The sequence below is a fragment of the Megascapheus bottae genome, chromosome 11 (assembly GCF_031878675.1).
Source record: "Megascapheus bottae isolate mThoBot1 chromosome 11, mThoBot2.hap1, whole genome shotgun sequence".
Lineage (NCBI taxonomy): Eukaryota > Metazoa > Chordata > Mammalia > Rodentia > Geomyidae > Megascapheus > Megascapheus bottae.
Window position 1 is genome coordinate 48,426,603 of NC_143519.1, and position 26,841 is coordinate 48,453,443.

General features: G+C 43.6%; 1 protein-coding gene across 1 annotated transcript in view; it reads left to right on the forward strand.

Moving 5' to 3' along the window:
• The first annotated feature begins 1,393 nt into the window (after positions 1 to 1,393).
• B3glct (beta 3-glucosyltransferase) overlaps positions 1,394 to 26,841 on the forward strand; it is a 115,372-nt gene continuing 89,924 nt past the window's right edge. The window contains exons 1-2 of the mRNA XM_090341799.1: positions 1,394 to 1,853; positions 22,110 to 22,159. Coding sequence (XP_090197925.1) covers positions 1,394 to 1,853; positions 22,110 to 22,159 — 510 coding nt within the window. The remainder of the gene's footprint in view (positions 1,854 to 22,109; positions 22,160 to 26,841) is intronic.

The window sequence follows — 26,841 nt, forward strand, 5'->3', positions numbered from 1 at the left end:
CAAGGATTATAGATATGAGTCACTAGTACCCAGCAAAAACTTTGAAAATTAAAAGCAATCTAGTATTCTTAAGTAGATAGATAACTTTCAGAATTTTCCTAAGATAAAAGGAACCCAAACAGTCCATTCCACACTAGAAAAGCTTTAGTAACACATGTAATATGAGGAACATTTGTTTTCTCTCCCATCAAAAGATATTCATGGTTGGTTGGGTGGACCAAAAAGTAACTATTTCTCAGTTTTCATTGGTTAAACTTTTTAAAGGTTAAGAAAACCTGTTGTTTCCAGACTTCCTTTTTATAAAGTTAGGCATAATACATGCCTGCAGACCTAGCACTTCAGAAACTCATAGATGGAGTACTTAAATCCAGGAATTTAAGACCAGCTGGGGGTCACATTCGGAGACTCAGAGAAACAAAACAAAAATGACAGCATCTGTTGAGTAGACAAATGACAATACTGTCCAGATGTATTCCAGGCTAATCTCCCCAATACCACTCCAATTTGTGGGATCCAGTTAACATTTGTTCAGAACCTGCTTCTCTCTCCCTGGAGCCTAGCAGTGGGCCTCATTAAATGTGTATGGTGAGGATGTTAAGTGCAGAGAAAAGGACATCAGGCAAATAGAATTAGAAGCTCAGAGCAGGCATCCAAAAACACACCCAGGCACAAATGAAAACGTGGATATGCCAACCTCAGGCTTGGAATGCACACTTGGCTCTGTCTGCTATTTCGGGTATACACTGGACAAGGCTTGGGAGAAGGCACAAGTGTGTGCGGGACTTCGAGCATTAACCTTGTAATTGCCACTTCCTGTCTAGCACATAACTAGGTCAGTTCCCTATTAGAGCTACCCCTCTTATCAACCGGGCAGAATCTTTTTGCCAGCTCTGGGGACAAAAGGGACTCTTCAAATAAGGCTTTCCCACATGTCTCCTACTGCTCTGCTTCCCAACTGAATTAATTTTCATCAGATGTTTTGAATAAATTATACCCTCCCTCCTACATTAAGAACACCTACAATTACATTTACAGATAATTGCATATACAGAAATATCTATTTAAAGCGGAATTCCAGGTCCTACGTTGTTGGTCTAGTTCCATTAAAAACAAAATATTGCCGGGTACTGATGCCTCTTGCCTGAAAACCTGGCAGGAGGTTGAGATGGGAGAATCAAGGTCTGAAGCCAGCCCGGGCAAGGTAGACGAGATTCTTATCTCCAAGGGTTCAAGCACCAGGACAAGCACCAAAAAAGACAAACACATTAAGTAAATTGGTTGAGCCGATCTTTAAAGAAGTCTTCATGGAAGTGGAACACGGGTGCCAACGATGTCAGGAGTTGAATGACTGACCTTTTAAGAGCAAGTGTTGTCTTAAGGAGGGGAGTGAGGCATGACCTCTCCTTCGCCGAGGGCGGCGGAGGACTGGGGACCGGGAAAGGCAGGGGGACAGGGCGCGGGTGGGGTGTCTGTGGGGAGGAAGGACCAGGGGGACAAGGGGGCGGGCCTCGGCCCCGCTCCATCTCGCAACCCCAACCCGAGTCCGCCCGCCAGCGCTGTCAGCGCGCTCCGGGGCGCTCCCGCTCCCGGCCGCCAGAGGGCGCGGCGGTGGCGGGCGTGGAGGAGCCGGCGACTGGGAGGAGGAGGAGGAGGGGAGCCGGCGGAGAGGGGTCAGCCGCGGCGGAGGGCGGCGGCGGCGGCAGCGCCAGCCGCGCAGCTCGGCTCCCGCGAAGTCTCCGCTCCCCGAGTCCGGCCGGGGCGCGTGGCGTCCTCCGCCGGGATGCAGCTTCCCGCCCGGCGCGGCCGCAGCCCGGCGCTCCCGGCTCTGCTGGCGCTCCTCACCTGCTCCGCGGGTAAGTGGTGGGGCGGCCCCGGGAGCTCGCGGGGCTGGGATCGGGGTGTCACCGTCCGGCGCTCGAGTCGCCGCGGGGAGGGAGGTGGCGGGCGGCCCGGGTCCTGCCCCGCCGGCGGGCGCCCGCCACTCGCCCGTCCAGTCCCCACCGCACCGCGCTGCCGCCGGCGCCCTCTCGCGGCGTCCAGGTGGGAACCCGGGACGCGCCCGCCCGGCTCCGCGGCCCCTCGGGGTCCCCCATTCCCCGGTCCCCACGGCCGTCCGGGGCCCCGGCCCAGACTTGGCGCGCGTCCCCGCCTCCTTCCGCCCGGAGCGGGGCTGGCGGGCCGGCGGGTGCGCGGGGCGCCGCGCCCACCCCCACAGGAAGCGGAGGAACTGCAACTGCGAGAAACTTTGCAGGAGGACGCGCGGCGCCGCCCCCCGCCTTCCGCCCGGCCCGCGCCCCGCGCCCGCGCGTGCCCCGTGGGGGGAGCGGCGGCCCGGGGCCCCCGAGGCTGCGCGCCCCGCGTCCGGGCGCCCGGCCGCACTCGCCCCGGCTCGCGATGACGACCCACGGCCCGTCCGCTCTTTGGGCCATCGCGACCGGGAGTTGTGTGTGTGTGTGTGGGGGGGGTACGGGGTACCCGGGCACGCCTGGGCGAGCGGGGTTCGTGGCGCGGGACTGCGTGGGGAGCTTCTGTCAGATCTTTGCAGGGAAACCCGGAGAAGTGTCTGCAAACGGCGCCGGCGGGGTCTCCGGCAGCGGCGATGCCTGCTTCCCCCCCCCCCCCCACCTCCTCTTCTTCCTCCTCCCCCAAGGGCATTTACTCACTTCTTATAAAAAAAATGTGATGAAAGTTCTTTTCCTTTTAAAAAGTCATTGCAATAGCCTTTTAGGATGAAATGTGAGCTTGAAAGCTTGTGCAAAATAATATATATATATATATATATATATATATATATATATATATATATATTAACTCCTTTTGCAGACTGGTAGAATGCTAATGTCCTTTCACCTAGACTTGCCTGTGTGTCCAGTACATGAAAGGTTGAGATTTGTAGGAATGGCAGAATTGTTCTGGGTAGGGCTTTATTTCTATGCTGCCTTTGTTAGCCAACTGGAGACTTGACAGCCTGCTTTTATTTTACACACACACACACACACACACACACACACACACACACACATGCACAAAACCCCAAAACAAAACAAAACAAACAAAAAACCCGTAGTAATGCTGGTGCCTGGGCCTTGTCCCTTTGCTTTAACCACTTAGAGGAAAGTCCTCCACCACTTGAACCACAGATCCACTGCGGGCTGTTTTGATGGTTAATTGGAGATAAGAATCTGTCTGGGTTGGCTTTGAACCACGATCCTCAAATCTCAGTCCCCTGAGTAGTGAGGATTACAGGTGTGGGCCAAGGGCACCCAGCTCTCATTTTTATTTTGATGGAAGCTTTTCCAATTGACATCTCTTTTGCTTTGTGTTCCCCGGGGCCTTTGTATAGGGTGTTTGGTAAGTGTGGGAAAATTGAGGGAGATTAGTGGGTAATTAATTGTTCACATGCATGATTAATCTGGCAACAATATAATTAAAAATGTTAGGGCACCTTGGATGCTGAAGCTGTAATTGATCATGTAGAGTCTGAATTTGGCTGGAGGTCCATGGTTGAAGAAAGCTTTGCTGGGTGGAAGCCCTTAGAGCAGTGGTGGTTTGGGGAATTGTCTAGGTGAGATGACTGTTGGCTTCATCTGTTGGCGCAGTGCCTAGACCTTTTTGTTTGCAACTTACCAAATGGGTGGGTGGTAGCTGAATTTAGCAGTGTATTTATAACATTGCACTTAATAATGCTGCATTGGGGATATTTATATTTAGGTTTAATATATGCAGCATATAGACATTTGTATCTCTGTGTACTTTTTTTATTGCCCATGAGGGACTATTTGCACTGTCCATGTTTGATAATTCACTGAAGGACACTGAGAATGAACTATAATGTCAACATATTTTTAGAGATGTCTATTAGCCTTGTGAAGTTGTCAGCAAAGCACAATAAATAAGACATAAAACCCATTGAAGGGTCCCTGTGAGACACTGGGCTTTGTAAACTGGCTGTCATGGGTAGTATGGACGGGAGGGGGTATTCTCCTAGGCATGGGTTTATACAGATGTGTTCCTATTCAGAGAGAGAACACGTGACAGGAATCCTTACATGCATATACAATCTCATAAACAGCTTACATGTTCCTTTATAAGATGAATCTTTTCCCCACACACTATAACATAGTTATTTTTTAATTAAGATTTTAAAATTTTATTTGCCTTTTGCCAGTACTGGAGCTTGTACTAAGGGCTTATCCCTTAGCTTTTCCCCTCAAGGCAAATGCTCTACCACTTGAGCCAAAGCTCCATCCCCAGCTTTTTAGTGACAAATTGGATGTTAGAGACTCATGGACTTTTCGTCCCCAGGCTGGCTTCAAACCTCAGTCCTCAGATTTTAGCCTCCTAGGTAGCTAGGATTACAGGCAAGCACCATCAGTGCCTGGCTTAATTTCATTTATATTATTTGAGAAGACCCAATATAGGAAGTTTAGCTGGGTACTGGTGTCTTACCACTGTTATCTTAGCTATGTAGGAGGCTGAGATTCTGAAGATCGAGGTTTGAAGCTAGTCCTACAAGACAAATCTGAGAATCTCTCATCTCCACTTACCCACCATAAAACTGGAAGTAGAGGTGTGGCTCATGTGGCAGAGCTCCAGCCTTGAGGAATAAAAGCTAAGGAAGAACACAAGGCCCTGAGTTCCAACCCCAGGATTGGCACAAGGGAAAAGGAGAAATTTTATTTTTAAACTCTTGTTCATCTACAGACAGAATTCACAGCAACTGCAGTTCTAAAGTCTGGCATCAGTTCCAGAATCAAATAGAAGGCTTTTGGGGCTTCATTTATTACTGTGTTAGTGGCATTTAGTGGTTTTGAGCCTCAGTCTTCTCCTATAAAACTGGAGACAGACTAGACAGAGCCCTGGAACCTTGTTCTGTACCCTACAATTTCAACCTAAGAATTCAATTGTAGCAGAGACTCCTCTGCTCCCCCACAGACCTTTGTCTCTTCTTTTTTGAATTCATTGGGGTTAATATGGGGGTTGAAGTCTTAGGTGAGGAATGGTGGTAATATGAAGCATTTTTCTCAGTGGTCCTGGCAAATTGAGGGTGGCAGAGAGACCTCTGAAGAGATCCTGGCTCCTGAGAAGACTCATTACAAATTGCAGATGCTGCTGGAATTATAGGCCTTTTGTCTTAGTTCAGCCTCTTTCTCATTGTGTACTATGTGAATGTGGTAACTGGCAGAATGGAGGCTCTAACTGTGGCCACGAGGTGACCTTGAGGATGGAAGTCAGGAGTAGTAAGAACAATAGTAAGAATAATAGAGAAGGAAGATAGAAGGAGCCAGGTGTGCGAGGAGCCATCCTGCCTGCCCTGTCTATCATGTGTTTCCAGCCCTGCATCCCATGAGATGATAGGAAGCCCTGCCTCATCCTAATTGATGTCTCTAGGAAGAAGCTGATTTGAGTCAGTGATAAAATGATAGGTCTTAGCATTTATCTTTCACATCCCTGTCTGCTCTCTGTATGAGCCAAGATTGTATTTCTAAACACCTGCCAAAATTAGGGATGAGTTTTGTTCTGAGCCAAATCTTGCTCAGATCCTTCACGTTTCAGTGAGTCAAAAGATGTAAGACAGCAAGAATCAGACCTGATTCTAGGCTGATTTTGATGTTTAAACACCCTGTGGGCCGGGAGCATATCCCAGTGGTAAGAGTGCTTGGCTATCATGCAGAAGTAGAACTGTGGCTCAAGTGGTAGAGTGCCACGCAAGAGCCTAAGACCCTGAGTTCAAGCTCCAATATTGGTACACACACACACACACACACACACACACACACACACAATCAGAATAAGTGAAATATGTTTAAGTTCCCATAGCAAATCTCTCTTTCCTGTGATTAAGGTACCTAATAGTAAACCTAATTAAGGTACCTAATCTAGTAGTGATTTTGAATCTCCCCCTTACTTATTATGGTTTCAGTGTTCTATTCACTAAGCCATTCAGTGTACAGACATGTGTGCATTGCCAGACATGTTGGTTAAAAAAAGAGTATTGAAAAGAGCACCTGCCTAGCAAATGTCAGATTCTGAGTGCTCTAGTACTCCAGTACCATAGAGGGAAAAGAAAGAAAAAAATTACCCAAAGTTTCTTTCATTCAGAACTAATTATTGAGGACCTACTATGTGTTGAGCATTAGAATATGGCAAGAACAAGAGCTGTCTGGCTCCACTCCCGTGGAGGAGATGACACCAGAAACTATTTACTATTTGTGTGAATATGTGTGCCAGTTCTGGGATCTAAACTGGGCAGTGTTCCTTAGCTTTTTCTCTCAAGACTGGTGCACTACCAGTTGAGCCACACTTTTACTGCTGACTTTTTTTTTTCCAGTTCTGGCTTTGAACTCAGGGCTTGAGCACTGTCCTTAGGTTTTCTCAAGGCCAGGGCTCTGCCACTTGAGCCACAGTACCACTTACGGCCTTTTCTGTGTATGCGATACTAAAAAATCGAACCCAGGTCTCCGGCATGCTAGGCAAGCACTCTACCATTAGGCCAAATTCTCAGACCCTACTTCTGACTTTTTGGTGGCAAGTAAGAGTCTCTCAGAGTCTTGCCTGCTTCAACTGGCTTTGAACTGCGATCCTCAGATCTCAGCCTCCTGAGTAGCTAGGACCACCCAGCTTAATTATAGTTCAATGAAAGAAGAGTTAAGGATGCTTTAAGAAAATACTACAGGAAGGTACTTGGCTTTTGTCTCACCTGTGCCATGGCTCTCAGTGGAATGGCTGTGCACCCCAGGAAAACAGCTGTCCATCAATGTCTGCAGATACTTTGTTACTGGGTGTTGTGGTCAGGGTCCTGCTGGCATCTATGGCTTGACACTGGAGCCTCCAGGAAGTGCTCTAAGAGGCTTCCTGGAGGAAGTGGTGTTGTGGCTTAGAGATAAAGCAGAGGCAGCCGCCAAGTAAGTGGAGGGAGAAAGAGAGCATTGCTGTAAGGGACAGAACCTGGAGGCCTTGCAAGTCAAGAGGAAGAAGGAGAGAGGACTAGTGAGTTGCAGGGAGGAGCTAGTGAGATAGGTTAGGGGCCAGAGGTGAGGCAGGACCATGCAGGCCATAGAGAAGAATTGGGTCATTTCTTTTAAAAAATGTATTTTTTAATTGTTATTCTAAAGGTGATGTAGAGGGGTTATAGTTAGGTTAGTCAGATGACATTTTGGACCATGTCACTCTTCCCTCAGTCTCTCCCAGGGATTTGGGCTATTTTGAGGGCTGTCTTGGGGCCATACATGCCTTGACTTCTGGGTTTTGAAGCTCATTCTGGCTGTTCTCTGCAACGGGGATTGGGGGGCGCTGGGGTTGTGGGGAACCATGAGGCAAAGCTTTCAGCCTCTAAGACTTTTGATTGATGGGCTCAGTGGGCTGAGCCCAGGGTGGGTGGGGCAAGGATGAGTCACCATTCTTCAGGAGCTGATGGGTAGAGTAAGCTGTTTCTCCCTTACGGAGAGAACCAGATTAAAAAAATTACTATGGTTAAGTTTGTATAACTTAACTACTCTGGAGGCTTGAAGATCATGGTTTGAAGGTAGTCCCAGCAGGAAAGTCTGTGAGATTCTTATCTCAAATGAACCACTAAAAAGCCAGAAGTAGAAGTGTTTCTCAAGAGGTAGAAGCTAAGGACAGTGCCCAGGCCTTTAGTTCAAGCCTCAGTACTGGCATGCATGTATGTGTATGTATGTATGTACACACACACATACACAACTAAAATTTATGATGCATAATAGTTGTTAGGTGTACAGTTCCATAACACTAAAATATCCAGTCATTTCTTGTTTTCTTTTCTTTTTTTTCTATTGTCGGGGTAATGTATAGGAGGGTTACAGTGAGGGAGTGGGTGCATTACTTCTTGAGAGAGCTTGTGTGGTGGTTCTAGCAGGGGAGAGCAGCTGTTCGTATACCCTTGGCCGAGGACTGGTCCTCTTCTGTTGGAGATGGTTGTCCTCTTCCATCAAGCGTGCAGCTTTGGGGGGGATGCACATGGAGAGGTAAGAGAGGAAGGGGACACCTGCCTAACCAGCCAGATCAGCCGAATCAACCCTTGGCGATCAATGGGGTGATGGATGTTGCAGCCAGATGGCCCTCACATCCAATAGGGTATTACTTCTCACACATTGATGCCCCTTCTCATGTTTTTGTCACCTTTTCTCTTCCTCCACCCTCTCCCAATCCTCTTGTTTCCCCCCTTCCTTTTCCTATTTCAAATAAACAAATAAGGGTATATACAATATACCAAGTAATAAAGTTAGATATAGTAACCACCTGAGATTAACCATTAGGGGAAAAAAAGAGAAAAGAAATTATATAACATTAAGAACAACAATCACACAAGATAAACCTCTTGTTTCCATATCCTAGAGTTCATTTCATTTAGTCCCATCCTATATGATGTTATGTACCTAGATTTTGAGCTATTGTAATCCTCCGGTAGAAGAGTCCTAGATGTGTACTAATTATTACAAATGAGGGAAACTATTGAGCCTATGTTGTTTTGGGTCTGGCTTATTTCACTTAATATGATTTTTTTCCAAGTCTTTCCATGTAGTTACGAATGGGGTGATGTCATTCTTTCTGATGGTAGCATAGTTCTGTTGTGTATACGTACCACATCTTCTGGATCCAATCATCTACTGAGGGGCATCTGGGTTGGTTCCATATCTTAGCTATAATGCTGCAGTGATCATCATTGTGCTAATAAACTTGTATGCCCCTGTTTCTGGACATTTGGGTAAATTCCAAGAAGTGGGATCGCTGGGTCATAGTCTTGTTTTCTTCTTGTCCTTTTCCTCTTCCTTCTCCTTTTCCTTCTCCTTCTCTTTCCTCCTCTTCCTCCTCTTCCTCTTCCTCCTCCTCCTCCTCCTCCTCCTCCTCCTCCTCCTCCTCCTTCTCCTCTTCTTCCTCTCCTCCTCCTCTTCTTCCTCCTCCTCTTCCTCCTCCTGCTTTTCCTCCTCCTCCTGTTGTTGTTGTCCTTCTTTTTCTTCCTCCTCCTTCTCCTCCTCCTCCTTCTTCTTCTCCTCCTCCTCCTCCTCTTCTTCTTGCCATTAGTAGGGCTTAAAATCAGAACCTTGTGCTCTAGCTTAGCTCTTTTTGCTTAAGGCTGGTACTCTACTACATGAGCCTTACCTATTTCTGTTTTTTTTTTTTTGCTGGTTAACTGAATATAAGAGTTTCTCAGCTTTCTCTGCCTGTCTTGATTTTGTGCTAGGAACTTCAGATCTCAATAGTTAGGATTATGGGTGTGAGCCATTGCTCCTGGTCCTTTAGTCATTTTTTCTGAATTCTTCTTTAATTTTAGGAGAAAGTGAAGCTGATAAGCTCTAGACAAGTTGGATTGGTCATGTGTGAGATGTTAGGTGCCTGCAAGTTCTGCAGCTTGGGGGAGAGGTCCAGAGAGGAAGGAATCTGGGGAATCCTTGCAATCAGTGGGAATTTGACTAGTTTATTTTTTTTTTAAAGGAATAGAGCCTTACATGACAATAACTTTCTTTCAACTTCTATTGAAAATTATGTGTCATAGCGATTTGTTAAGAGTTGGAGAAAGTGGTCTTTATCTGTATGACATGAAAGCTGCAGGTTTCGTTTTTTTTCTTTTTAGAAAAAGTAAATTCTCATGAAATAATATTTGCACATATCTCAAGTATGGCAGTGCTATTTTCTCCTAGTGATATGACTTATCATCACTCCTAATAAAGTATGTTATGAAACTGAAAAGGTGATGTATTTTATCCTATGTTTATTGCTTCCTGTAAGAAGCTCAAGGCTTTTTATGCATTGTGTTGAATTTATCTTCTCCAAATCCTTGAGGGTGGTGGTATACATTTTTTTGTGAGATGAAGTGAAAGAAGTAAAATTAACAGAGCTTGTGATACCAGCCTCATCCATTCCCCCTCCAGTTCCTGTGTAGCTCTCAATTTCATGTGTGTCAGATGGTAGCAGGCTTGTTAAAAGGTAGATTGCTGGTGTGTTTATTGGTATGTGTACTATAGTAAAATATCTGAGGCTGGGTTGAAGAAAAGCGGGTTTGGAGGCTAAGAAAGTTCAAGTAATCCAGAATTGTCTTTTGCTGTTGTTCTAGGTGGACAGAGACCACTTGTGTCCTATTTTTCTGGCTCTGCAGTTGCCAGTGACCTTTAGGGTTGTAGCCCTCTGTAGCAGGTAACCAGTGTTACAGCTCAGCAGCAGACAACACCTGCCAGTGTTGGAACTCTACTGCTAGATGCTGCCTCTGTAGTCTTCTTGAGTTCTTGTCTCAGGAGTTCAATGAATGAAGCCCAGGACAATAGAGGATGCATGCAAAGAACTTTATTTTTTTAAATATTTTTTTATTGTATTTAATAAAAGGGTTACATGATATTTGCCAGATAGAAGGTGCATTAATTCATATACATTGATACCCTTTCACATGTCTTAGTCCCCATTACCCTCCTCCCCACCCACCTCTTGGTTTTCCCCCCTTCCCTGTCCAATTTCAAGTAACCAAATACAAATGTATCCAATATATCAGATAACAAAGTGAGATATTGTGACAATATGAGATAACAAAGGAACAGCAAAAGAGATGAGAGATAACATAGCACCTTAAGGACAGCATTCATTCATTGTATGGCTTTTGTTTCAATAACCTAGAGGTCCATTCAATTAGCTTCATACTATATGGCCTTATGTATCAAGTTTTTGCTCTATTGCAAATCTTTGCTATTAGAGCCCAAGGTTTCTACTGGTTATGATAAATGAGGGAAACCATTGAGCCTAAGTTCCTTTGAGTCTGGCTTACTTCGCCTAATATGATTTTTTCTAAGTCTTTCCATTTCCTAACAAATGGGGCGATGTCATTTTTTCTGACAGCAGCATAGAATTCCATTGTGTACAAATACCACATCTTGTGGATCCATTCATCAACTGAGGGACATCTAGGCTGGTTCCATATCTTTGCTATAGTGAATAATGCTGCAATGAGCATTGATGTGCTAGTGGATTTAGTATGCCCTAGTTTCTGGATGGTTGGGTAAATGCCAAATAGTGGAATTGCTGGGTCATAGGGGAGTTCTATGTTTAGCCTTTTGAGGCACTACCACACTGCTTTCCATAGTGGTTGAATGAGTTTGCACTCCCACCAACAGTGTAGTAGTGATCCCTCCTGGTCACATCCCCTCCAGCATCTGTTACTATTCGTTTTCCTGATCCTGGCCATTCTAACTGGAGTGAGGTGGAATCTTAGAGTTGTTTTGATTTGCATTTCTTTTATGACCAGAGATGTTGAGCATTTCTTCATGTGTCTATAGGCCATTTTTGTTTCTTCAGAGAAGACTCTCTTTAGGTCTTTGGCCCATTTTTTAATGGGATGGTTGTTACTTTGGAGATTAGTTTTGGAGTGATTTAATTTTTTGAGCTGTTGCTATATTTTAGATATTAGGCCTTTGTCCGTTGTATGGTTGGTGAAGATCTTCTCCCACTGTGTAGGCTTCCTAACTAATTTACTAGCTATGTCCTTTGCCATACAAAAGCTCTGCCGTTTAATGCAGTCCAACTTATCCAGCCTTTCTCTGATTTGTTGTGATTCTTGGTCCTTATTAAGAAAGTTTCGACCTGTGCCAAGGAGGCCTAGTGTATCTCCTACTCCTTCTTGTAAAGTTTTCAGTGTGTCAGCTTTTACCTCCAGGTCTTTGATCCATTTGGAATTAATTCTAGTGCAGGGTGACCAAGAAGGATCCAACTTTAGTTTTCTGCAGATGCTTAACCAGTTCTGCCAGCACAACTTGTTGAAGAGGCTGTCTTTCTTCCGTTCTATTTTTTTGGCTCCCTTGTTAAAGATTAGGTGGCCATAGGTCTGTGGTTTAATATCTGGGTCCTCGGTTCTATTCCATTGGTCTTCAGGCCTGTTCTTGTGCCAGTACCAAGCTGTTTTGATAATTATTGTTCTGTAATAGAGTCTAAAGTTTGGAATTGAAATTCCTCCAGCGCTGTTCTTTCTGCTAAGAAGTGTTTTTGCTATATGGGGTCTTTTATTATTCCATATGAAATTTTGGATTGCCTCTTCTATTTCTTTAAAGAATGCCATTGGGATATTGATGGGTATTGCGTTGAATTTGTAGATATCCCACAGCTAGTATTATACTTAATGGTGAAAAGCTAAAGCCATTCCCTCTAAAATCAGGAACGAGACAAAGATGCCCACTCTCTCCACTATTCTTTAACATAGTATTAGAATTCCTAGCCAGTGCAATAAGGCAAGAAGCAAGCATAAAGGGGATCCAAATAGGGAAAGAGGAAGTAAAACTATCCCTCTTTGCAGATGACATGATTCTGTATTTAAAGAATCCTATAGACTCTACTCCTAAGCTCCTTGAGCTGATTCAAAACTTTGGAAGGGTAGCAGGCTATAAAATTAACCCTCAAAAATCAACTGCCTTCCTCTACGCCAACAGTGAGAGGACCGAGACAACAATCAGGAAAGCAACTCCTTTTGCAATAGCCTCAAAGAAAATAAAGTACCTAGGAATTAGCTTAACTAAGAATGTAAAGGACCTTTTTGATGAAAACTTTAAAACCCTGAAAAAGGAAATTAAAGCAGAACTAAAGAAATGGAAAAACTTCTCATACTCCTGGATTGGAAGAATCAACATTGTGAAAATGACAATCTTGCCAAGGGCAAAGAACTTTATTTAGAGTAGTATTACAGTCAAGGCCTTTGCTGCTCAGCTCCTCTCCCAGTCCATTGTATGATCTTTCTCTGGTTGGCTTTCCCACTGGCCCTAGGGACTTTTATACGCTAGACTTTGCTCCGATTTGGTTGCCCCTATTGCACATGAAGTAAGGGACAGCTGGCCAATCAGTCAACACCTGCTAGGTCACTTGGAGGCTGCAGATCTGAAACTATAGTTCCCAATTATTTCTGTCACTTGGACTGGCTACTGGCTACTGTTTCCTGCCACTGTTGCCCCTTACCTGCCTCTATCTCCTGCAATCCCCGCGGCCCCCCCCCCCCAACATCAAGAAACTATAAGGATGACTTGTGGTTGCATGAAGTAAGGACTTGTTTTGGAGAGAGCAAAACATGAGAATGTACCCCATGCTCACCTGTCAGATGTGTTGTCTACTCAGGGAAGGAACTGGCGTTCCAAAATTCAGACTAAAGTCTTTCTCTGGTTCTAACATCATTTGCAGATTTCCATATCCTACTAAACTGTCCCTATTTCTGAGCATGAGTTTAAGTAATTAAAGCAGCAGATAGCTTCAAACAGTTGTTTGACCACGTATCAGGACATTGATAAAGGCTGTGAATGTCTTAGATTGTGACTGTGTATGTTGACACACCTGTTATCCGAGCCCTCAGGAGGCAGAGGCAGGACTGGAAGTCTGATGCCATTTTATACTAAATAGTTCCTGGCTAGCCTGGGCTATAAGACCCTGTCTTAATAAGCCTAGTCCCAAACACCTAAACACGACCAAACAGCACCAACAAACAAATGTGATATATTGTGTTTAGTGATTCTATAGTATGATGGTGGTGGACTTTTAAAAAGAGCCACGTTTGGCCAATAGTCTGTGCACGTTGTAATTTTTTGTGTGTGTGTGTGTGTGAACTCTGGGCCTGGGCTCTTGAGCTGGGTCCCTGAGCTCTTCAGCTTAAGGTTACTGCCCCACCCCTGGGCCTGGGCATTGTCCCTGAGCTTTTCAGCTCAAGGCTACAGCCCTACTCCTTGAGCCACAGTCCCATTCCCCCTTTTCTAGTGATTAATTGGAGATAAGACTCTCTTGGACTTTAGTGGCCAGACTGGCTTTGAACCGTGATCCTCACATCTGAGTAAGCTTATAGGCATGAGCCACTGTGCCCAGCTTGCACATTGCATTTCTAAGAAGCAAGCCTGGCAGTTAACATTTAGTAGTCTGATTGCAGTTTAAAGGAATTGAACCCAGAGCTAATTTCCTTGTGTTTGAATGTTTGCTCAGTTCTCTTGTTAAGTGTTTTGAGTAGTAGACTACAACTGAGATTTTTCTCACTGTAAAATCAGGCATGGGATATATTGAACATAGGATATATTGAACAAAGAACAAAGTTCTTTGTCTCCTCTCTCTCCACCCTGATTGAGTTGGAATTTTCTGATTTATATATCCTGAGTAATTTGTTTCAATGTGGTATGACTCAAAAAAGCAAATAATCTTTTTCTTTCTAGATATGTATGGTTAATTTGCATTTTATGTCTCAATTACTTTTCTTATATGTACCCATTGTCCCATAGAATGTACTGACCATGACCAATATAGGCTCTGTGCTTTAATCTTTTATGATGATTGTCATAGTCAAGTATGCTGTGGCTTAGTTCATATCCATCTTTCTCCTGTACTGTGCAGCATTAAGGATAAAAGCTCCTTGAGAAAACTCCTTAAACAAGTACATTCTTTCCCTCCCAGGCCTTTCCATTTTGTTTCCTATTCCTTAGCCCCATGTGACCTGGATATAGAGGTCAAGTCTTTCTTTTATATTTATTTTTTATTGTTATTGTAAGGTGATGTACAGAGCGGAACAGCTACATAAGTCAGGTAATGAGTCCATTTCTTTTTTTTTTGTTGTTTCACTTTTTAAAAAATTGTGATTAATAGAAGGGTTACATTATATTCACCAGATAGAAGGTGCATAACTTCACAAACATTGATAACCTTTCTCATGACATGGTCCCATTTCCCTCCCCCACCCCCTGCTTATCTTGATTTCTCCCCTTCCCTCTCCTATTTCAAATAACCAATTAAGAACATATAAAATATGTCAGATAACAAGGTGAAATATTGTAACAATATGAGATAACCAAGGGACAGCAAAAGAGATGAGAGATAACATAGTACATTAAGGACAACAATCATGAGTCCATTTCTTTTAGAACAGTGTCACCCCTTCCCTCGCTTTCTCTTAGTTTTTCCCTCCTGAGCCCCTACCTCCAACAAGTGGTATAGTTTATTTTCAACCTAGTATCTAGTGAGTATCACTGCTGCATTTGTTCACCTTTTGTTCTACCATTTCTGTGCTCCCCCCTTGCTCTCCCCCAAACAGATAAGCTTACATACAAGATAAAAGGTATGGAAAACAAAATCAGCGACAAAAGAGAAAAACAAAACAACAAGCTAAAGTCTTTTTTTTTTTGGCCCCCTTCTCTTTCTGGCCCTGCTCGCTCCGGCCCTGCTCGTTCCGGCCCGGCTAGGCTCCCCCTCCAGCTCAGGCCCTGCTCGCTCCGGGCCCGCTCGCTCCGGCCACCACTCGGTTGGGCTCTGTTCACTTCAGCTCAGCTCGCTTCTTTCGCTCTCTGTTGCCGTCGCAGTCTTGTCTCTGCCACTTTTCCGGTTTGGTTGTGTCTCGTCTCTGCCACTTCCGGCTTGGTTGTGTATGTGGGATACCGAGGAATCGAACCCGGGTCTTTGTGCATGCTAGTCAAGCACTTTAACCGCTAGGCCAAACTCCCGGGCCCAAGCTAAAGTCTTATAATATTAGTCTTCTTGCTCTGAGATATCAGCATTGGGATCTCATTTATTAAAATACATTTTTATTATCTTTCAGTAATTGTACAAAGGAATTGCCATTTAACAAAGCAGGATATGAATATAATACATCTTGATCTTTAAACATTTTCTCCATCTCATTTTGTGTGTGTGTGTGTGTGTGTGTGTGTGTGTGTGTGTGTGTGTGTATGTGTGTGTGTTGTTACTGGGCTTGAACTCAGGGCCTTATATTCTTTTTTTTTTCATATATTTTTTATTGTAATTAATAGAAGGGTTACATTATATTCACCAGATAGAAGGTGCATTATTTCACGAACATTGATACCCTTTCTCATATCAGGGTCCCCACTTCCCTCCCCCCACCCCCGCTCATCTTGATTTCCCCCTTCCCTATACAATTTCAAATAACCAATTAAGCATATATTAAATATATCATACAAGGTGAAATATTATAACAATATGAGATAACCAAGGGACAGCAAAAGAGATGAGAGATAACATAGTACCTTAAGGAAAACACTCATTATATAGCTTTTGTTTCTATATCCTGGAGGTCCTTACATTTAGCGTCATACTACATGGCCTTATGTATCTAGGTTTTGTTCTATTGTAAATCTCTGCTAGGAGAGCCCAAGGTTTCTACTGATTTTGACAAATGAGGGAAACCATTGAGCCTAAGTTCCTTTGAGTCTGGCTTAATTCACTTATTATGATTTTTTTTCTAAGTCTTTCCATTTCCTAACAAATGGGGCGATGTCATTCTTTCTGACAGCAGCATAGAATTCCATTGTGTACAAATACCACATCTTGTTGATCCACTCATCAACTGAGGGACTTCTGGGTTGGTTCCATATCTGCTATAGTAAATAATGCTGCAATGAACATGGTTGTGCTAGTGGATTTAGTGTGTCCTTGTTTCTGGAAGATTGGGTAAATGCCAAGTAGTGGAATTGCTGGGTCATAAGGCAGCTCCATGTTTAGTCTTTTGAGGAACTAGGGCCTTATATTCTTGCTTGTGCTTTTCCCCCTCCCCTCAAGGCTGGCATAGTTATCACTTGAGCCACACCTCCACATCCTGGTTTTTCCTGACCTCGCTGACTTTTTCTTCTCAGGCTAGCTTGAAGCCGTGCTCTTCAGATCCGAGCCTCCTGAGTGGCTACGATTACAGGTGTGAGCCACTGGATTTAGCATTTGAAGCCTCTTTATACTCTGTTATTTGCTCTATTCCTCCATCTTTGGAATGCAGCTATTATAGGAGGTTTCCATGTGAAGTTCCTGGCCCTTACTTTGTAGCCTATCCATGGCTGCCTAGCCAAGCAAACTCTGTGAAAGCTGGAATCACCTCCAGCCTTCTCCCTCACCGCTCCTCTAATCCCTTTCCTCCTACCCACCTGTACCCTCTGCCTGCAAGTCTGTACCTTCTAACCCCTCATCCTCTTAGCCTACTGCTCTGGCTGCTATTACACCTCAGCTCAGACCCAGGTCTACTTTTGCCTCTTGCCAGCATCCTCCTAGCTGCCATGTTTGTGTCATTTTGTCTGCTTCTCCCTCTTCCTACACATTCCTCATCTTCTCCAGAAATCTATCAGTATGGCAATCTCTCCCTCCATGGAATTGTACTCACCTATTAGGAAGACGGATATTGTCATTTGCAGGGAAATGGATGGACTCCAGAAAATTTATGTTAAGTGAAGTAACTCAGGCTTAGAGAGGCACGCAGTACATTTCTGTCATTGGTGAAGTTAGATCTAAATTATAAACATATATGAAAATATATAAACATATATGAAAATATATGCCTATATACACAAACAACTTGGCTAAAGTATGGGCTATTCAGGGGAAGATTTCAATGGTAACTCCTAACAAAATGAATACCAGAAAGCTGAAGCATATTTTGTCAGGGAAAGCTTAAGAGGAGGAGAGGGCAGATGAATGGAGAGATAAAGGGCAGGTAAATACAGTCATTATATATTTAATGTACAGAGGTTAAAATTGAACTCAGTAACAGGGATATAGATGGGGGTGGGAAAGATGGAGGAGAACCATTGAAAGGGTGACATTTATAATTCATTGTCCTTATAAACCACCTTGACTTGTTGAATTGAAACCTAGTAATACACCTATTCTTTTTTTTTGTTGTTGTTTTTGTTTTTTTTTTGGTGCCAGTCCTGTAGCTTGAACTTAGGGTGTGGGCACTGTTCCTGAGCTTTTTTGCTCAAAGCTAGCACTTTACCTCCCGAGCCACTGCTTCATTTCAGGGTTTTTTGGTGCTCAATTGGAATTTCACAGACTTTCTTACCCAGGGTTGGCTTTGAACTAGGATCCTTAGATCTCAGCCTCTTGAGTAGCAAGGATTATAGGCAGGAGTGATTAGCATCTGGCACAAGAGTCAGCGTAACGTTAACCTGTGGTTCACAGCAGAGTGACTCCTGTATGTTGAACAAATAAAAATAGGATGTATAATGACTAACTGTTGATACACACAGCACTTAGCACACACTACTACACCCTGTCTAAACATGATGCTTGCTAGTTAGCCATTGTGGGCTGCTTCTGTGTTGGTCCTAGTGTGAGTGACAGGACCTTCCATCTTTTGCCTTGGCAGTAATGCCCCATGATGGTGGGTAGAGTTGCTCCTCAGCAAGTGTGCAGCTTCAGGGACCGGTAGACTTGTCCTCAGAGCAGGAAGGAAAGGCAGCTGTGTCTCCATCTCCTGCTGCTCGGCTGCATGTGTTACATCCACAGCCGCTGTGGATTACCGTCAAAGTCTGTAATCAGAAGCAAACAAACTAGCCTTGGGCTGTGCATCCTGGAGCTTAAGGCCCCCATCCTGAGGACCTGGAATGAAACCTGGAAAGCTCCAGGGAGGGGCAGCCTTTGGAGGCCACAGCTGTGCTGGGAAAGTGAAGCATGTTTTGTAAGTAGGTCATAGGAAAGAAAATGAGGCCCCAAGATTTTTTTCCTACCTAGTGTGAGAACAAAAGGTCTTCCAAGCATCCTGGTGAGCCGGAGCTCTAAAATGTGGTCATGGGAACTTTGACCTGATTAGCAGAGCCACTGTGCCAGGTTTGATCTCACCCTCCTGACTTTTATGCTGGTATTGACAGATACAGTCATCATTGTCACTGATGAGCGTGGCCAGCTGAGCTAGGGGCCCAAGGTTTGGGCACCATTTCATTCCTTTCCATAGTGTCCCTGTGAATAGGGGTCTTGGTGATCTTTTAGATTTTGTTTGGTGTCTGTAATAGGAGTTACACAGATTTTGGGAGGACAAGTCAGGAGAACAGGAATGAAAATTGAGTCACAAATCCCAAAGCACACTTGTTCCCTGCATGGTGACCAGGGTCCTTTGCCACCTCCCAGGAACCAGAAAAGGCAGTTGATTAGTGTTGCTTAAATGCAGTGCAATTAACTCTTCAAGTTTTCATGTGCCCTGGGGTCTAAGCTAGCCCATAAATCCCAGTCCCAGGTTAGTTGTAAAATCTTGCTTTATCTTTCCATCTAGATATGTTAACACATTCGCTGGCTTGAATTATTTAAAGTTATGGAACAGGTCTGATTTCTGTTGCCTGTTCTGATTTGCACTTTAAATAGCACTCTCTGTCCCAAGTCACCAGAGTTCATGTTGGAAAAAAAGAAAAGAGAGACTTACTTTCAAATAAAAGTTTGGCACACAAAAATCATGATTTACCTTGCACATTTTCTCCAACTGTACATGAAGATTCAAAGTCCAGATTTTCAAGAATATCTTTTCCTGCTGAATCTGGAGATTAGCATGAAACCAAACAGTAAACCTTGAGCCCTGGAGTGTTCTCTTCTTTTTTGCAAGCTTTGCCATCTCTTCCTCTCCCTCATTTGCTAGCCTATTACTGTCATTTTGTACACAATCCAGAGCTATGCACAAAAGCAAGCTTGTATGCTTGCCTTTCTTTTAATATCCTAGAAAAATTAAGCCTGTCATTTATGTGCATAAAAATATAGGCCATTTCATGCAGACATGGAATTACCAATTTTGTAGGAACTTTGAGAATGAAAATCACATCTGAGTACATATATATATATATATACATATATATTCCTTAAGTTTGTTCTGCTTAAGCAATTTAAAAAAGAGCAATGACACATCTCCTTTCATTGTATGAAAATCAAAACCAAAGTAAGAAGAAATAAAAAATATGAAGGCTTACATCACTTTGGTAGTGATGATCAAACGGAAGCACTACAAAATGCATCTGCTTATGGAACTGTTGAAGGTGGCCTCCATTTCTTACTTGCTTGCTCATTTTTTTTTCCACTTTGCTCATCTATTCATACTCCTTTAATTCCATGAAGCTGAGAGTTTGTTGGTAGGAATCCTGAAAATGATGCGCTAGTTTAAGATTATGAGTGATACAACACTCTTTGTCTTCAGAATACTTTTGGGGAACTGGAGGAATGGCTCAAGTGATAGAGCACCAGCCATGAGCAAAAAAGCTGAGGAAAATGAGTATGAGGTTTTGAGTTCAAACGCCAGTACTGGTACAACCACAACAAACCAAAAGAACAATTAAAACTAAAACAAACAAGAACTGCCACAACAACTAAAAACAAAACAAACCACCCCCCCCTCAAAAAAATGGAAATGCAAAGCTCAAACCAGCAGGAATTTAAGAAAAATTCTTGCATTGAGGGCAGTCTTACTATATGATTTGCCCTTGTGATAGAAAACAGTTGCTTCACTCTTCAAATGATAATTTCTCACATAGAAAGCTAGGCACTAGTGGTAGCTCATATCAGCCTGTCAGGAGACTGAGATTTAGAAGATCACAATTTGAAGCCAGCTGAAACAGAAAAGTCTGTGTGAGAGATTCCATCTCCAAAATAACCAGCAAAAAGCTGAACTAGAGGCATGGTTCAAGTAGTAGAGCACCAGCTGTGAACAAGCCACCTGACTTTAATCCCCAGAACCAGGAACAGCAAAATAAAATGCCTCACTAGTAAAATGGCAAGGAGTAATGGCAACCTTGAAAAAACTTGTAAAACTCAAAATCTGTGTATTTTTGGATGGAGCGTGAATACGGTAGTGTGTCTTGATTTCAACAAGCAGAATTTGTGGGCTTTACTTGTAATTCCTACTTTAAATAGTCATACTGGAAAATAGCATTGACTGCTTACTTATGACAAGCAATAATGCCTTGGTACCTTTCAGGACCAGCTGAGGGGAGACACCTTTTCTGAACTTGACCTTCAGTATTATTAAACTCATTCTGTGTACTTTGTTCTTGGGGCCAGCAGTCAGTAAAGCTATATTTCTTCTCTTGTGTAGCTTACAGTTACTAATGTGTAAGTAATAGACAAATAACCATAGTATGTCAGGTGGTGATGGAGGCTCTGAGGGAAAGCAAAGCATCTTGAGAGGGATAAGCCACACTGTAGAGTTGGGAATTGGTTTTTTTAGATGAGATGGTCTCTCAGATGGCTCATCTACCATCTAAATTCCACCCAGACTTCCTATGACTTGCATTTCAATTTTGTCCTGCCATTTGAAATGTCATTTTGGAAATGGAAACAATTAAACCATGTTAGTCATTTGCTTTTCAGTGTGAATATGTTTTAGATTACTTCCTTTGAGCAGATGTTAATGGAGAATTTGAGGCAATGGGTAAATGGAGGTATCTGGGGTGGGCTGGGGAGGGGGTTAGGAAGAAAGAATCTAAACGGGCGGAATTGTTTCTGTCTCTGAGGACCCCTGCTAAGATCCTCCTTGTGGTCCAGTATCTCCTCTCTAGCCCTCTGTGTATTTGTGCTGCAGGGCTTAGCCCTTTCCTCCCAGGCATGCTAATTGGAGGAGGCCAATCCTTTGCAATGCTTTCCTCTGTAAGCATTTCTTTAGGGGAAGTGTGCTTAACATATTGTTTTGTTTGTTAACCTTCCTGACTGTTTGGCTTATCATTTTGCTTTATGTTTTCCAAGTGTTGTTATTCTCATACTGCTACTGTTATTATTTTTTAATGGCTAGGCTAAATGTATCTCCAGGGAGATCCTTATTTGAGGTTCTGACTCAAAACCTTAAATCACTGGAAATGGGGAATGATTTTTTTTGACTTCTCCTGGCTCTCTTGCCTAGACTGTTTAGTAGGGTTCTGTAAATTCTCTCCTCGGGATCCACGGCATTGGCATCACATGTTAGACTCCACAGTTCCTAAGAGCAAGCTGCCTCCAAATGTAGTTCTGTTGGCCTCTAGGCTTTGGTAGTGATGGCAATGGTGGGAATTTGTGCTTTCTTCTGGATTCTCAGGAATTCAAATCAAGGATTCAGTGAAATACTTTGCATTTGTCTTTGCTTTGTGGATTATTTCTGCTCCAGGCACAAATGGTATACACAGATTTTTTTTCTCCCTTGGTGTAGTATTGTTTTTGGTTGGGAGCCCAGGCTTGGTGGCTTTGCATTACTGAATAATCTGAATAAGTCTTAGATGAAGAAAAGCAGCAATACTAGTTTGTAGCAATGCAGTTATTTTAAAGGGAACAAATGTGTTCTGTACATTTTTTTCTCATTATAAGCAAAATTATCAAATGTGAGAATGGGCCTAAATTGTTAATGTTAAAATGTTCTTTTTTTTCCCCCTCCCCCTTTCCAGCTTTTGCTTTGGTATCGGAAGATATAAAGAAAGAAATCCAGCGGTCTCAGGTACTAATTCTAATGTTCTATCCTCCCTTTGAATTCCTTTATTTTTTTATTTTTGAATTCCTTCCTTTGTTTTTTCTTTCCTTTTCTTTTCTTTCTTTCTTTCTTTCTTTCTTTCTTTCTTTCTTTCTTTCTTTCTTTCTTTCTTTCTTTCTTTTTTTTTTTGCCAGTCCTAGGCTTGAGCTCAGGGCCTGAGCACTGTCCTTGGACTTTCTCAAGGCTAGAGCTCTACCACTTGAGCCTTAGCAACACTTCTGGCTTTTTTCTATGTATGTGGTACGGAGGAATCGAACCTGGGTCTTCGTGCATGCTAGGCAAGTACTCTACCACTAGGCCAAACTCCTGGCCCCGAATTCCTTTATTTATTTATTTAATTAATTTATTTTTTGCCAGTCCTGGGCTTGAGCTCAGAGCCTGAGTTTGTCCTTGGACTTTCTCAAGGCTAGTACTCTACCACTTGAGCCTCAGCACCACTTCTGGCTTTTTGCTATGTATGCGGGGTACGGAGGAATCGAACCCGGGTCTTCTTGCATGCTAGGCAAGCACTCTACCACTAGGCCAAACTCCCGGCCCCGAATTCCTTTATTTTTGAGAGACTCTTGAGGGTTTCATATTTCAGTAGTTAATGTGGGGGTGGGTAGGTGCTAGTGGTTGATGATTATAATCTTAGCTGCGATTGAGAATGATGTCTGAGGATTGTGGCTCAAAGCCAGCCCAAGCAGGAGAATCTGTGAGAGTCTTATCTCCACTTAATCACCAAAAAGACAGAAGTAGGTTGTGGTTCAAGTCCTAGAGCACCAGACTTGAGCATATAAGCTCAGGGACAGCACCCAGGCCCTGAGTTCAAGCCCTAGTACCTGAACAGCAACAAAACAATAGTTAATGTGGATATGGTTGTTTATATAAGTTAACATCATATTGTTCAACTCCGATTTTGAAGTTCTCTCAGAAACCTATATAGCTATGCTTAAAAATTTCTTTACTAGTTAAAGTAGATCCATGGGGGATATCAGTCATTTTTAGATAAAAAGTATTTTGATATGGAGGTAGACATTTAAAAAATATTTCTTGATGTGCTAGTCAGTTTTTTTTTTTTGTCACTGTTACAAAGTATTTGACCTAAACAACTTAAGGGAGAAAAATTTATTTTGAGTTACAGTTTCTGATGTTTCAGTCCATCATATGACTGGGAATGTGTTGGCCCAGCAGAGCTGTTCATATCAGGGTGGTCAGGAAACAGTGGGAGAGAAAGGGGGAGAGAGAGAGAGGGAGGGAGGGAGGGAGGGAGGGAGGGAGGGAGAGAGAGAGAGAGAGAGAGAGAAAGAGGAGAGGAGAGGAAAAAAGGGAGGGAGAGGAAGTGGAACAGAGAGTAAGGAAACAGAGAGAGAGGGAGAGGGGAAGAGGGAGGGGAAGAAGAGAAAGAGAAGATGAAGCAGAGAGAAGAGGGAAAGGGAGAGAGAGAAAAGGAGATGAGAGCAGAAGGGGGTGGGGACAGGGACAGCGGGGGGGGGGGGGGGGGGGGGGGAAGGGGAGGAAAGAAAGAAATAGAAATAGGGACAGAGCCAGGTGCTTGTGGCTCACGCCTGTAATCTTAGCTACACAGTAGGCTGAGATCTGAGAATCACAGTTCAAAGCCAGCCCAAAACTCTGTGTTTTTTTTTTTTTTTTTTTTTGGCCCCCTTCTCTCTCTCTTTCTGGCCCCGCTTGCTCCGGCCCGCTCTCTCCGGCCGCTGGCTCCGGCCACCACTCGGTTGGGCTCCGCTTGCTCGCCTCCGCTCTCTGTCGCTTGTTGCAGTCTCGTCTCAGTCACTTCCGGCTTGGTTGTGTCTCGTCTCTGCCACTTCCGGCTTGGTTGTGCATGTGGGATACCGAGGAATCGAACCCGGGTCCTTGTGCTTGCTAGGCAAGCACTTTAACCGCTAGGCCAAACTCCCGGGCCCTCTGTGAGACTCTTATCTCCAGTAACCACCAGAAAACCAGAAGTGGCACAGTGGCTCAAGGGGTAGAGTGCTAGCCTTGAGCTGCGGAGCTCAGGGACAATTCCCAGGCCCAGAGTTCAAGCCCTGTGACCGACACACCAAGAAAAAAAAAAGAAAGAAAGAAAGAAAGAAAAGAAAAAAAGAAATAGGGACAGAGAGAGAGGATTGTGGGAGAAGGAAGAGAGAGGATCATGGAAGAGGGAGAAAAAGAAAGAGAGAAGGACAAGGACAGGCAGAGGAACAGAGAGGGAAATAAAAAGAGAGACGGAATGGGAAAGAGAGAGAGGCCTGCACTCTCAGGCTTTCCCCTTGTCTCCTCCCCCTGGCCTGGCCTCGCCTGGCCTGGCCTGTGGGGGACAGTCCACATGGATGGCAGGTCTTCCTCTAGTCAGTTGTCTGTGTGGAAGCACCCTTCTCCCCAGTTGGGCTGTACCATTCTCCTTGGTACTTCTCAGTCCAAACAAGTTGACAAGCAAGACTAGCCACCACAGGCAGGGGCCACAGTTTTCTCTAGTCTTACCCGATGTAGCTCTCAGTTTGGATTTCCTAACCTGTGAAAGGATTTTCTAGGTCAGAGAAGTCTCAAGAGCCTTGTTCTTGTGACCTTGTAGGTGGCGCCATGTGAAGGGCATGCCGGGCACCGGGTGGGACACTCTAGCATTGGCCAATCTGCCAGATTCCTTGTTGGCTCAAGCCAGAAGCCAGGCCTGGGAGGCAGCTTTGTTTCCACCTCTCAGAGTTTATCATTATTACGTCCATGAACTAAACGTGCCTTTTTAAAAAAAAATTTATTTGGACTTTGCAAGGGACCAGTATAACATGGGAGGAAGAGAAAAAGTGTTTCAAAATATGACTTGCTCTTGTCATATTCACTGACTCCATTGAGTTCTCTAATTAGTTCCGCACTGTTCCCTTTAAAAAAAAAATTTTTTTTTCCCCAGGCCGGGGGCGTAGCCTAGTGGTAGAGTGCTCGCCTAGCATGCTCAAAGCCCTGGTTTGATTCCTCAGTACCACATACTCGAAAAAGGAAGAAGTGGCACTGTGGCTCAAAAGGCAAAAGTGTCCAAAGACAGTGCCCAGGCTTTGAGTTCAAGCCCAGGACTGGCAAAGGATATTCCATTAGCATCAATTAATTGTGTTAAGGGGGGTTTCATTTTGACGCGTCTGTACATGCATACATAGAATCTTGATCAGGACCCACCCACTCTGTCACTCTTCCTCTCCTCCCTTCCCAAATCAGTCTCAGTAGGTGCCGTGGTTCCATTTCCACACATGGACATAAAAGGATTTTGATGACATTCTCTCCCTTTTATATGCTCCATTTGACCTATCCCTTCTCAGTTGTACCTCTCATTCCACAGAAGGCCATTATTTTCTTTTTCTTTTTTTTTTCAGTACTGGATTCGAACTCAGGGCATAATGCTTGCTTGGCAGGTACTCTACCACTAGAATCATATCTCTATCCCCTTTTTGTTCCTTTCTTTTCAAGAGAGGGTTATGTAAACTTTTCTGTCCATGTTGACCTCAAACCTCAGTCCTTCAACTCTCACCCTTGAGTAGCTAGGAATATGGGTATGGAAACTGATGCTGGCAAGACTCATTTATTAATAGAAAGTTTCTTCTACAGTGTGATCTGCTCTGACTCTGTTATGGAATCTCTCCACAGAGGAAATGATAATAATAATTTCTTGTGATTCTAATACTCTTTATGGTTAATAAAGCATTTTCATGGACCTCATTTAATTTCATCTTCTCAGTGTTGCTAAGCAAAGTGGATATTCCCAGTTATGACAGAGAAAACTTAGCCTTGGAAATGTTAAGTGATTTTTACCAAATTCACAGGATTACTGAAAGATACATTTTCTGATTTCTTACACATTCACCTTGAACTGTTTTATTATTGCATCATTGGATGTGTTTGGCAAGGCTGAGGATTACTGATGATGAATTTAAGATGCTGCTTATGGATTAGGAACAGAATGAAAATTTTGCTTAATGAATTTAGAAATTACAGTGCTCAGCTTTGTTCTCTCTCTATTCTATTTATTTATTTATTTATTTATTTATTTATTTATTTATTTGTTTATTTTTTGTTCATGGGGCTCGAACTCAGACCCTGGGCTCTGTCCCCAAGCTTCTTTTTGCTCAAGGCACTAGCCTTTTTTGAGTAGTTTATTGGAGATCAGAGTCTTATAGACTTTTCCCAGGCTGGCTTCAGATCTCAGCCTCCTGAGTAGCTAGGATTATAGGCACATGAGCAACCAGTCCCTGGTTCTATACTCTCATTGTATGGAAGAGAAATGGAGGCCTGAGCTAATAAGTACCAGGGACGGAATAAGAATATAGCACTAGGTTACAGCTGAGTGTACAGATGAAAATACACCTGGATTAGTGTATTTTGAATTCAGAAGGTGGTAGTAGTAACAGGGATAGAAGATGGAATTTTGCTTCTTTCCTTGTCTGAGATTTCACGTCAAATTTTTCTGAGGAGGCTGAGACCTGAAGACTGAGGTTCGAAGCCAGCCTGGGAGCCAGTGTGTAAGACTCATCTCCAAATACCAGCCAAAAACTGAGAGTAGAAGTGTGGCTTGAGCAGAGAACTCCAGCCTTGAGTTTAAAAGCCAACTGAGAGTGATTGGCCTTGAGTTCAAGCCCCAGTACTGGCACAAAAACAAACTAACAAGAACCATGTGCTGAGTGACTTGG